The sequence below is a fragment of the Mirounga leonina genome, unplaced genomic scaffold (genome assembly GCF_011800145.1).
Source record: "Mirounga leonina isolate KUSES-001 unplaced genomic scaffold, KU_Mleo_1.0 Mir_175, whole genome shotgun sequence".
Lineage (NCBI taxonomy): Eukaryota > Metazoa > Chordata > Mammalia > Carnivora > Phocidae > Mirounga > Mirounga leonina.
In genome coordinates, this window is record NW_023270453.1 from 6952257 (window position 1) to 6965680 (window position 13424).

General features: G+C 39.6%; 1 protein-coding gene across 1 annotated transcript in view; it reads left to right on the forward strand.

Moving 5' to 3' along the window:
• Positions 1–13424, forward strand: part of ITGA8 (integrin subunit alpha 8) — a 183143-nt gene that overhangs the window by 30374 nt on the left and 139345 nt on the right. Inside the window, exons 4-6 of the mRNA XM_035021565.1 lie at positions 2655–2778; positions 8859–8920; positions 10012–10057. Coding sequence (XP_034877456.1) covers positions 2655–2778; positions 8859–8920; positions 10012–10057 — 232 coding nt within the window. The remainder of the gene's footprint in view (positions 1–2654; positions 2779–8858; positions 8921–10011; positions 10058–13424) is intronic.

Below are 13424 nucleotides of genomic sequence, written 5' to 3' on the forward strand. Positions count from 1 at the left end.
ATCCAGAATTTACAGTATGGTCTCTATAGGATTGTACTTGCACTAATACGGTTTTCACATTCCAGAATTGGTAAAAAATCTTTTTATCCTTTAGTGGTGTATGATATGTGAATTTCTTTGGAAAGCTAGCTACTTCCATCTAATAACTATTTAGGGTTAAAAAAATCTTTGGGGTACTATACTGATATTTTTAAGTCTTGAAAATTTATCTGTAGTTTACAGATAAATTATACAAGTTATTCAACACTTGTAGAAGCCTTCAGGATCACTGAAAATGAAATCATATGCCATATTCATAATAAAAATGGTTAATTTGGGGGCATGCTTGCATTTTCAAAATTATGTGAAAGGAAATAAGATAATATTAAGTATATTTCAAGTTAATTTTTTCCTTTGAGCACTGAAACTTAGCAGGGTAAGGAAATAAATTCTACCCTATGTGATAATTATCAGAACTTCAAAATGCTGAAGTATTCTTTTGAACAGCCAGGTGTCATGTGTATATGTTTTAAGTTTGGGTCACAGGCCAAATTCATCTCATCAGTATGTTTCATATCAGCGTGAAACTGAGCAGATATAAAAAGGGTAACTTTCTAGAGCTGACGGCAGGCAAGTACTGGGAAAAAGTTTCCTGGCATTTAAGTGTGCCGTGGGGATCCAGCAGGTGAGGTCATTTGGCAGACTACCGGTAGCACGGGTGAATGTCTGCACTGCCCAGACTCCTGCTTTTCACCGTGGGAACTTTATGTTAAACATATTAACTATATAACTTGTCAGTTTACCAAGAGGGCCCTAAGATAGGGAACGTGGATGAGATTCGCAGTTTTTAGGTATTGGCCAAGACCTCATAATACCAAAAAACTCAAGTAGTGGAAACACTCTTCTTACTTGAGACTCTAAGTTATTTTTACTAAAAGTAGTTACACAGGGCACTGATTATCAAGGACACACTTGGAATCATGAAAGGACTTTAAAAAACAGTGTCTGCCTTCATTTTCTTGGCATCGTTTTAAGAGTGATACCATCAAACTAGGAGGTAGGCTAGTGGTTCCGTATTCTAGGAATCTGCAATTATGTGTCCTGAGAATAATGAGCACTTGAATAATCAGGTAAAACACACTTATGGAGGATTCAAGCTAGCAAAACAAGTCAAAAAGATGCCTATGTTTTCTAGACATTTATTTCATTGCCTCTCTCCTTTGTAACAAAATTAATATTGTTTAATTTACTTAAAGAGGATTTCATATATTCTCTTTCATATTTGATACCCTTGCAAATACCATGCTTTTGTTTGAATCCAAGCTTCTGGAGAAGTGACCAGAGTATTTTATGCAAGCATCATGTTTTCTTACTGTTGTTTAAATTAATTTTTGTTTTGTTGTGAATAAAAACCATTAAATGAAAAGCAGTCAAGAACATTGTGAGAAGGGTGTCCAAATGAAAGTCATTGTTTAAAAAGTTGTAAGATCTACCGTCAGTGACAAACCAGGGATATCTGCAAAACAGAGGTTTACAAATTTGTCTGTATCCTTTGATTTGAAAATAACTTCTTAATGTAACAACTAGACAAAGAAAGTAACTAGTCCTCATTTTAAGACATCACACTGATTTATTCACTGCTTCAATGATCATTTGATTCTAGGTAAGTCCAATATTTTTAAAAAAGAAAAGAAGATGTGAGTTCTTTGCCATTAGGAAACAATCACTTTTTTTTTCATGTTATGTTAACCACCACACATTACATCATTAGTTTTTGATGCAGTGTTCCATGATTCGTTGTTTGCATATAACACCCAGTGCTCCACGCAGTACGTGCCCTCTTTAATACCCATCACCAGGCTGACCCATCCCCCCACCCCCCTCCCCTCTAAAACTCTGTTTCTCAGAGTCCATAGTCTCTCATGGTTCGTCTCACCCTCCGATGCCCCCGCTTCATTTTTCCCTTCCTGATATCTTTTTTTTTTTTAACATATAATCTATTATTTGTTTCAGAGGTACAGGTCTGTGATTCATCAGTCTTACACAATTCACAGCGCTCACCATAGCACATACCCTCCCCAATGTCCATCACCCAGCCCCCCATCCCTCCCACCCCCCACCACTCCAGCAACCCTCAATTAGGAAACAATCACTTTTGACACTTATTTAACTTAAAATCCTGTAGGGGAAAATCTCATTCCTTTCTATATGTTTAATTTGTTCTGATTCTGTGGTGCATTAATGTTAAAAAAAAAAAAAAACTGGCTTTGGAAGTTTCATTAACTCTGACTACTGAGGTACTTACCAGCATGCTGGAAGCCGATTAATTCACTCCCTAATTTAACATAGTTTGACATGAATGTAGGTACCTTAGTCAACGAGCTATATCCTATCATGGTATGAGGAAACTATGTCAAGAAAATGTTGATTGGGGGCGCCTGGGTGGCTCAGTCGTTAAGCGTCTGCCTTCGGCTCAGGTCATGATCCCGGGATCCTGGGATCGAGTCCCGCATCGGGCTCCCTGTTCCGCGGGAAGCCTGCTTCTCCCTCTCCCACTGCCCCTGCTTGTGTTCCCTCTCTCGCTGTGTTTCTCTCTGTCAAATAAATAAATAAAATCTTTAAAAAAAAAATAAAAGAAAAAAAAGAAAATGTTGATTGCCTTTCTTGTGTCACAGGCCTGTGCCTCTCTGTATCACTGGAGAACGCTTAAACCAACACCAGAAAAGGACCCAGTTGGCACTTGCTATGTAGCGATCCAGAATTTCAGTGCGTACGCAGAGTACTCTCCCTGTCGGAACAGTAAGTGATTTTATTCCTTGAAACTGTAATTTAGCTCAAGAGCCTTTCTGTGGTAGATGGTGCAGGCAATGTCAGAACACCGTTAATAAGGAAAAAGAGACAGGGGTGAAGGTTACGGACAGCCTTTCGGGACACCTTGCTGTGACATGGCGGCCAAGACACAGAATTCTGTTGATCCTCTTCCATGTTGTAGAAAATTTCTTTTAGATATTTTGCAGGAGAATTGCCTGGTTCCTTATTTTAGGCCTTAAACTCTCAGTTGCTCTTCAAAACTCATACCGTGATCTGAAGAATGCTGACCACCCATTTCACTTTTTAATGGCAGGAGTGGTCTTAGCTAGCTACTGTGCTTGGAACTGGGGACACTCTGATGTAAGCTTTCTGTCCAGCCTGTGTTTGGTGTTTTGTTTTGTTTTTTAGAGAGAGAGAGCATGAGTGGGAGGGAGGGGCGGAGGGAGAGGGAGAGAGAGAATCTTAAGCAGGCTCCACACCCAGCACAGAGCCTGACATGGGGCTTGATCTCACAGCCTTGCGATCACGACCTGAGCCGAAATCAAGAGTTGGATGCTTAACCGACTGAGCCCCCCAGGCGCCCCGCAGCCTGTGTTCTTGACAGCTGTTGCTTTCTTTGGCAGTCATGTGCTCCAGTTATCTGCATGGCACACTTCTCTCCTTTAGGTGTTTAATCTACATTTTTTAAAAAAGACTCTGTACACTTAGAGTGTAAGTCTCATCTGGCCATTCTAGAGAGCTTCCAGCAAAGCATCCTCGAAAGCAAGCCTGCGAGTGCCATCTTTGGGGCACAGCTGTTTAATCACTTCTTGGTGGAACACTCCCGGACTTGGGACAGCATTTCCTTTTTTTTTTTTTTAAGATTTTATTTATTTGACAGAGAGACACAGCAAGAGAGGGAACATAAGCAGGGGGAGTGGGAGAGGGAGAAGCAGGATTCCTGTGGAGCAGGGAGCCCAATGCGGGGCTCGATCCCAGGACCCTGGGATCATGACCTGAGCCGAAGGCAGCTGCTTAACGACTGAGCCACCCAGGCACCCCGGGACAGCTTTCATTTCCAATTGGTTGATCTACTCAGTCTTTTTGTGAATTCTTCCAGTTTTCTACGTGTTGTGTCGGTCATTGGGATTTGTCAGAAAGCAACCAATGGATTTTCATTCATATTCCTGATAGTTTGCAAAACCACACTGAGGAAAGAAATGTCATTAGAAAGAACATTCTGGTAACTGGTTTCAGGAAATTGATTTTTTAACAACTGAATCCCAAATTAGATTTCCAAAACTGTAAGTAAAATTTCACCATTTTGTGTGAATATTTCTTTAGATTCAAGATTAATTTTGGCAGGGCGCTTGGGTGGCTCCGTTGTTAAGCATCTGTCTTTGTCTCAGGTCATGATTCCCAGGGTCCTGGGATCGAGCCCTGCATCGGGCTCCTTGCTCGGTGGGAAGCCTGCTTCTCCCTCTCCCACTCCCCCTGCTTGTGTTCCCTCTCTCACTGTGTCTCTCTCTGTCAAATAAATAAATAAAATCTTTTAAAAAAAAAAGGATTAATTATGGCAAGGTAATAAACACATATCAGAAATGAAACAATGAAGATAAAGAATGGATCAGTGATATCAGAGGGTTAATAAAGAAGCCACTGAGATTTAATCTGAAGATCAAAGTGAAGCAGCTAACTCAGATGGTTTTGGGGGAGGATTTTGGCAAAGAGAAGATTATGACTTTTGTTTAAAAATATTGAAATTAATCAGCCACTTCCTCACATCATGACAAATGTCAGCTGAATGAATAATCTGTGAAATTAAGGTTTTATTTTAAATGGCTTTAAAACAGAGGTTCCTTGTTGATAATGAGACTCGATTATGTATCTATTCAACACATTGAACATTAATTATTCTATGTTTGGGGAATAAAGCACAGAACAAGAGAAAATAAAACCCAATCTTTAAGAAACTTACATTCTAGTGGGGGAGACAGACAACAAACATGTAAGTGTTCAGATCCAGTCATTCTACATCTGGGTATATATCCAAAGGAAATGAAATCAGTATCTCAAAAAGATATCTGCACCCCCCTGTTCATAGCAACATTGCACACGGTAGTCAAGACATGGAAACAATCTAAGTGTCCGTCGATGGATGAATGGATAATGAAGATGTTATATATATGTACAATGGCATGTTAATTAGCCATAAAAAGAAGGAAATCCTGCCATTTGTGACAACATGGATGGAACTTGAAGGCATTATACTAAGTGAAATAAGTCAAACAGAGAAAGACAAATACCAAAGAAAAATACCACTTATATGCAGAACCTAACAAAAGCAAAACCACCCCCCTCCCGCCAAACTCATAGATACAGAGAACAGATTAGTGGTTGCCAGAAGTGGGGGGTGGGGAGATGGGTGAAAGTGGTGAAGGTGGCCGAAGGGTACAAATGTCCAGTTATAAGAAAAACGTCCAGGGGCTGTAAAGTCCAGGAGGGTGACTATGGTTAGGAATACTGTATTGTATATTTGAAAGTTGCTAAGAGAGTAGATCTTAAAAGTTCTCATCATAAGAAAAAAATATATGGGGCACCTGGGTGGCTCAGTCGTTAAGTGTCTGCCTTTGGCTCAGGTCATGATCCCAGGGTCCTGGGATCGGGCCCCGCATCAGGCTCCCTGCTCAGCAGGAAGCCTGCTTCTCCCTCTCCCACTCCCCCTGTTTATGTTCCCTCTCTTGCTGTGTCTCTCTGTGTCAAATAAATAAATAAAATCTTCAAAAAAAAAGAAAAGAAAAATTTATAATGATCTGTAGTGATGGGTGTTAACTAGACTTACTGTAGGGATCATTTTGTAACATATACATATAGCAAATCATGATGTTATATACCTTGGACTAATAATATGTTATATGTCAATTATATATCAATGAAAAGAATTTTTTTAAAAGAATAAGTTCATAATATAACGTCAGATAGCAAAAAGTGCTACAAAGAAAAAATATAATAAGGCAAGCGAGTAGGGAGTGACATGGCCTGCCTGGGTGGGGAGAGGAGCTTTGAGACAGGACCAAAGAACTCTCTTGGCAAATGGCTGTTGGAGAGGGCAAGCGGGAGTTTCCCAGGTATAGCCAACAGCCAACAGCCAACAGAGGCATATTTTGAGTCATGTCCCACTCGGAGTGTTGTGTTCCTTGGTTCAGTGTGAGGCCATTACTATTATGCTAAAGATAAAAGTCAAGTAGAGAGATAAATAAAATCCTGAACTTAGACATGAGTCTGAGCCTTTACCTGAAAATAAGAATTATAGCAGCCTTGTGTCTTGAGTGACATGGGCGCATTATGGTGCCAATTTACTTACTGTTTATTTTCCTATATAAAAGAACAGCTTGACCAAGGTAAAAATGGAGTTTATGTTGAATTGCAGAATAGCTAAATAAATTGCCAAGAATTCTTCCAACTCTAGTACACAGCTACAGTTTTCATATTCCTGTGGTCACTCTCTTACTATAAATACTTCCTCCTTAAATTCACCCAAGGAGCAGACTTCCTGTCCTTCCCTTGGGAGTTTACAGTTCATTAACACAAAGCCAGCTTGTTCAGGAGCATATGGTCAATATCACAGAAGGAACACCAGCAATATTATTTTCAAAAGAGAATTTAAAGAACTCTCTCGTGCTCATTCCCTATCACAAACATATCCCACCGATATGTTTGGCAATATGGGAACTAATCTGCTCATTCATATTCATGACATGCCTACAGCTCTTATGATCATTCATAATTCAGGTGACGATTATTTACATATGGCCTTCCAATCAGCATGATTCTCTGGATTCTTGAGTTCATTCTGGGACATATTTTTAAAATTTTAGATGCTCTGAAGTTCCAGGAAGATAGATTCCTTTAGCTCTCATGAACTATAACTCTAAGAGAAAAAATTACCTCATATTTTCTTATAACCACTGCTTAAAATAAACATTTGAAGTTGGTTATTTTCTCAATGAGTTTCGTAAAAAATTAGTATTTTCTCTTAATTTTTTCAGTTTCCTGTTTTGAAACAAAATAATTTCAAAGAACGGTCATATTTCTTCCTTTTTGAATAATTTACAATATTAAAAATGAAAGAAAGACTTGGCTTTAAAAAAGGATTTCTAAAGAGCTTTGTACATTAGAAAAATATATTTCTAAATATACACAAGATTACACATATATGTTTACATGATCATATATCAGGTATTCATATAGAAATATTTACACACATGAACTTCCAGAAAACTGGTACCCAGACATTGGAGGTTATACAGATGAACCTTTAGGGAATTTTAAAGCATTTGGAACTACAAACCACAAAATATAACTTAAGGAAGAAATTTCATGAAAATATAGTGTAAGATGTTGTGCACTTAAAAATTGCAGAGGTTAAATCTCATGTTAAGTGTTTTTACCACAAGAAAACAAACAAGGAGACACAAGAATTTTTTTGTAGGTGATAGAAATCCTTATTACTTTGATTTTGGTGATGGTTTCATGGGTGTATGCCTTCGTCCAAACTCATCAAAATGCATATATTAAAATATACATTTTTATATATAAAGTATACATGAATAAAGCTGAGAAAAAAAACTCTTAGCTTTAAAAAAGAACCCCACAAGGCATTAATGGACATTTGAATTAAAAACAGGTATTATCATAAAAAAATACAGTGTATGTGATAGAACAGTATATTAAAATATACAGGGAGCATCTGGAGAAAAATGGATGATGACAACGCTAAAATTAGCTAAGGACTAACCAAAGGAAAGAAAAAACAGAAGACATTCTAGAAAAAGCTAGAAAGGCCAGATCTATCAAAAAGCTTCTGGAACAGACACTGTTCCAGAAAACAGTCTATATATTTCTCCTATGATGATGTCCATTTCCTTTCCTGCTCTCTTATCTTAGTTTCCATTCAGGAATATCCCTCATAAAAAAAAGGAGTAATTATTTGCATGTTCATATCAAACTACATAATGATTGAGATGCCCCCCCACTGATTTTACGCTAAGCATTTTAGAAGCTGTAGACAGGGGGTGCCTGGGTGGCTCAGTGGGTTAAGCATCTGCCTTCAGCTCAGGTCATGGTCCCAGGGTCCTGGGATCAAGCACGGCATCGGGCTCCCTGCTCAGTGGGGAGTCTGCTTCTCCCTCTACCCTTACCCCCCTGCTCATGATCAACCAGTCTCTCTCTCTCTCCCTCTGTGCCAAATAATAAATAAAATCTAAAAAAGAAGAAGAAGAAGAAGAAGAAGAAGAAGAAGAAGAAGAAAAAGCTGTAGACAGTAGTAAATTCCTGATCCTAATGTCCTAGAGACTTTTTATAACAATCCCCTGGGAACCCACAGGTTGACCTACCCATAATTTTAAAAACGGTATGGTAAGGACCTATTGGACATTCAGTTAGTGAATTATATTGGATAGAATACAAAATAAGCCATTACTAGAGAGCTTTCTCTTTTGCAAACACTGTTATTCCAATGTGCCCGTGTGGTTCATTGTGACCCTAAATGCAATTTCCAAATGTACCTAACTAATGATTATAGAACAACTTTAAATTAACTTCCTCTTGGCGATCATTAAAATTGGAATCCTTGTTGGTGCCCTCAGCAGAAAGCATCTGCCCAGGTGACGTTGTTTACCTCTCTCTTGCTCAAGGGATTTCTTTAGGAATGACACATGTGGCTTCTCATAGAACACTCAGGCAGCTCAGAAACACATTACTGCCACATGGAGAATGCAGAACATAGCTGAAAGAAGGAGAGTTTATTTCTTCAAACAAACACGAGTTGTAAAACCCAGTATAATGGCGCCAAGGGACGTTATTCCTAATGATCTTATTAGAGACTCACAACGATATTTAGGACAAGAAAATAAATTGAAATATATTTTATAACTTACTCAGAATGAATTTAAAAAAATATAAAACACATATTGGTTATTTTAAATTTAGAAGTACATAGAGAAAAAAACAGAATATCCTGAAATGGTTATTAAAATATATCTTGGGAATGATGATATTATAACATTTCTATATTTTGATCACTCTAGGTAATGCTGATCCAGAAGGCCAGGGTTACTGCCAAGCAGGATTTAGTCTGGATTTTTATAAGGTGAATTCCTTTGGTCTTGTAGCTTTTAATATTTGTATTATCTTTTTGATTTTTTTTTTTTTTTTTTGCCCTCTTGCCCTCTGTCTCACTCCCATCCCCACCCCCATAAACCACAACCACCAAAAGAACCTTTAGGTATATACCTAGCCTGTTTTGGCAACTTCTTCAAATGTTTTTGTTTGCTCTTTATTTTTATTAATCTATGCAGATGACAAACTCTTAAAATAGCACAGAAATACATGTGATGAAAAGCAACAGTCTTTCTTCCCATCTCTTGTGATAGTCATTTTAAATGAAAAATCTCAAAAATTCAGTGGGAAAAATGTGCTTCCAAAAAAAATCACAAGAATCAGTGAATTGCTTTATCTCTTAGCTGTAATTCACTGATAAGATTTAACATTAGTGTTAAAATTCACACATCCTTTCACAAAAATAAAAACAGAGATGCCTAGTAAGAGGGTACAAAGATTTCATGGTTTTGAAAGTAGTATAGAAAAAATTCTTCAGCCTACAAAATTCATTGTCTTTTTTTTTTAATCATTGTCCTTTTTTTTTCCACTGAAAGTTAAGGATGCAGAGGTTGGAAGGTGGGCTTGTAAGGAGAAGGAAAAATTTGTATTTGCTAGTCTGGAGTTTTTGCTTTCTCTCCTGAGAAGGGGAGAGGGAGGTGGTTGCAGATGTATGGAAAAAATAGGCATTACTGTGGCCTTGAGATAAATAGAAACTGAATTTTCTTTTTGTTGCCAAGGCTCAAAAGATGTCTGCTACATTACACAGCATTAAACTTGTGTATTTTTTGCTTACCTGAGGCAGTGCCAAAGAACTGAATTTATATATCCTCAAGGGAGAGAATTCAACTTAGCTAATTGAGCCAAATGAAAATTATTTACTATGCTAACACACTAAATAGTGGAAAGCAAGAAAAAGAAAGAAAACGAGCTGCATGCCTCTGATAGAAGGGCCTCATTTAAAAATTGCTTTTTTATGTATAACAAATTGTTAGAGCAACGCTTGTTAACAATGATTTGTCACCTTTAAAAAAAAATCTGTTTTGTTTTGTTTTTCCAACTGTTGCTGTTTTTGTTTTGTAGAATGGAGACCTCATAGTAGGAGGACCGGGAAGTTTTTACTGGCAAGGTAGGTTGCATGAGCAGAGAAGAAATGCCCATTTGTTGTTACTAACAAGAAGGTGAAGCACAAGTAACAATCAAACGTTGACCTTTTATTACATTCATTTTATATCCATGTTCATGGTTTCCCAAATGATTGAGCTATCATTTCCCATTGTACCTTGTTATATAAATGATATTTTAAAATACTGTTGCAACTTAATTCATTTATTCACCACATATTTATTGAGGCTACGCCAGGCTTTGTGCTGCTAGATGCTGGGGATACAGTGATGAGTAAAGACAGACATTGTTCCTACCCTCACAAGGTTAATACCTGGGGGAAGATGCAGGCATTAATCCAACACTCACGCAAGTACCTGAGACAGTCTGCACGTGGTACTCGCTGTGAAGGAAAAGCATGTCATGATGGAGCCATGAGAGTGTAGGAGGCTTCTCCGAGGGTGTTTCTTGCAGATGTTTTGTCCTCTGAACACTGGCGGACAGGGGACTGAAATACAACCTGTGCTCTGCTTCGGGAGCCCTGAACTAGATGTGGGACAGCATCTGCCCAAACGGGATGATGCCTTCTAATTCTTATAAAGGAGTTACATAGGCCAGCAGCTTCCCTAAGGTCAACTAACTTGGAAGCAACCAACCCTGAGCTGAGATCTGAACTTTGCTAGGAGGTAACTAGCAAAGAGAGAAGGGACCTTATGGAAAGGTTCTATGACCTGAAGCTGAGCAGTCAGGTGAGAGAGAGGGAAACCAGGGTGACCAGAGTCAGGAGATCGGGAGAAGCTGCTGAGTGATGTGGAGCATCCCCCCTGGCCATGAAGGGCTTGCAGGCCAAGGTAAGCAGATTTTTCTTTTCCTGAAAACAGTAAGAAGTCCCTGGTGGATTGCAGGAGTTTAAACAGATGGCCTTAGCTACAGTAATTAATTGTTGCTTGTCTTGAGAATAATGGGAAACCACTGGAGAGTTTTAAGCATGGGATGCTATGATCAGATCTGTGTTTTGAAAAGATCACTCTGGTTGTTATATGGAAACTGGATTGGAGGTTGGCCAGAGTGAAGTATCAGCAAACCAGTCATAAAGTGATAAGTTAGTTATAAGTTTTTAAGCTAAACTAGCTATAAGGTTCAGATGAAGATGCTTGCTTCTTAGAGTGGTAATAGTACAGATTGAAAAGGGGGAGAAATTTGAGAAATATTTTGGGGGAAAATAAACAGCTTATCTAATGGGTTGGATATGTGTGGGTGAGGGAAGGGAGGATGCCAAGCATATGTTTCTGACTTTTGCAAGTGCATGGTTGTAGGTGGGTCTCACCCACTGAGATGGGGAACCCTGGAAGAGAACAGGTTTGGAGTGCATTGGAGAGGGAATTTTATGAGTTTGCTTTTGGTTATGTTGAATATGAAAATGTTTGAGATATTCAAGGTTCTTCACATAAGTGTTTAGATGTATGGGCTTTAGCTCAGAGAAGATATCCAGGCTAAAATACAAACTTCCTTCACTTGCATCTTGGTGACAATTAAAGCCATGCATGTGGATGGGATGCCTACATAGAGATGACAGAGAATATTCCCTGAATTTTGGCTGTAAAGTTTAGGATAAAGATGAGTAGACTATGAAAGAGATGAATAGTTGAGTGAAGTTTTTCTTTTAAAATGGAAGACACCTGATCATATTTAAAAGCCAATGGAAGAGTACAAATATTGGGAGTCTGGGAAAGATGGTGGAGTAGGAGGACCCTAAGCTCACCTTGTCCCACAGATACAACTAGATAACACTCACATCAGCGTAAATAGCCCAGAAAACAATCCCAAGACTGGCAGAACAAACTCCACAACTGAATGTAGAGAAGACGCCATACTGAAGAGGGTAGGAAAGGTGAAGATGTGGTAGGGAGCTAACCAGACCCCTGGGGCTGTCCTTGGGAGGGAGGGACACTGCAGGCACAGAGAAGGGAAAGAAATAGACTATCATGTCAGGGATCCCTCTGGGGGATGATGAATCCCTATTACATTGGCTTTGAAAACCAGAGGGGCCGACATTCACAAGTTCTTATAACCAGTGGGACTTTAAACCCCAGCATAAACATGCCATCTGCAGGAACCAGCATGGCTCTGCCAATACTTACTACCTAACTTGCTAACTCCGTCTGCACTTCAATCGATCTGCCCCACTCCAGTCAGACAGCTTTAGTCCCAGTTGCTGCAGGTCCCTTCCCACAGACCAGCAAAAAACTTGCTGACACCTTGCCTCCTGCCCCCATGCACTTTGAGGATCCACCCCTTTAACACTCTTGGCCAGAAGACATCCGAAGTGGTGTTATATGCAAACAATGAATCATGGAACATTACATCAAAAACTAATGATGTACTGTGTGGTGACTAATATAACATAATAAAAACAAAACAAAAAAATAAAAAACAAAAAACAAAGTGGTGCCATAAGCCTGGCAGTGTGCAAACAGCCCTGACATGGGCCAGCACTACTCCACAGTGACTCCTGGCCTGGGGAGAGGGAAAGATAACCACACACACCTGTCAGACTGTGGCCCCAGCAGTGGGCTGGGGACAGTCAGCTGTTCTGACTGTAGGACCTGCCCACCAATGAAAGTCTCTCAAGGAACAACATGGGGAAAGTTCAGTGATACTGCATCTCTGGCAAATGCCTGGTCTGACTCAACTCAAGCCCAAGACAGCCCCAGACTGGACCACTAACAGCACAGGGACCAAACCCTACCCACAACAGGCAAAGAGAGCCACTGCAGATGCCTGGACTGAAGAAAAAGTAGCTCAGCCACAGCAGCAGGGCACATACAACACACATAGGAGACACTTCTGAAGTGCCAGGTTCTCGTGAACAGGTGACACCACACTGTAGAGGACCTCTTCTTCATAAGGCCACTACTTTCAAGAGCAGGAGATGTAGCTGACTTTCCTAATACACAGTAACAGACACAGAGAGTTGGACAAAATGAGGAGACGGAGGATTATGTCCCAAATGAAAGAATGGGACAAAAATCACAGCAAGTGATCTAAGCAAAATGGAGATAAATAATACGCCCAATAGAGAATTTTAAGTAGTAATCATAAAGATACTCATGGAACTTGAGAAAGGAGTGGAGGGCATCAATGACCCTTATCAAAAAGATAGAAAACATAAAAAAGAACCAATCAAAGATGAAGAACTCAATAAATGACATTAAAAATACATGAGATGAGGGCGCCTGGGTGGCTCAGTTGGTTAAGCAACTGCCTTCGGCTCAGGTCATGATCCTGGAGTCCCTGGATCGAGTCCCGCATCGGGCTCCCCGCTCGGCAGGGAGTCTGCTTCTCCCTCTGACCCTCCCCCCTCTCATGTACTCTCTCTCATTCTCGCTCTC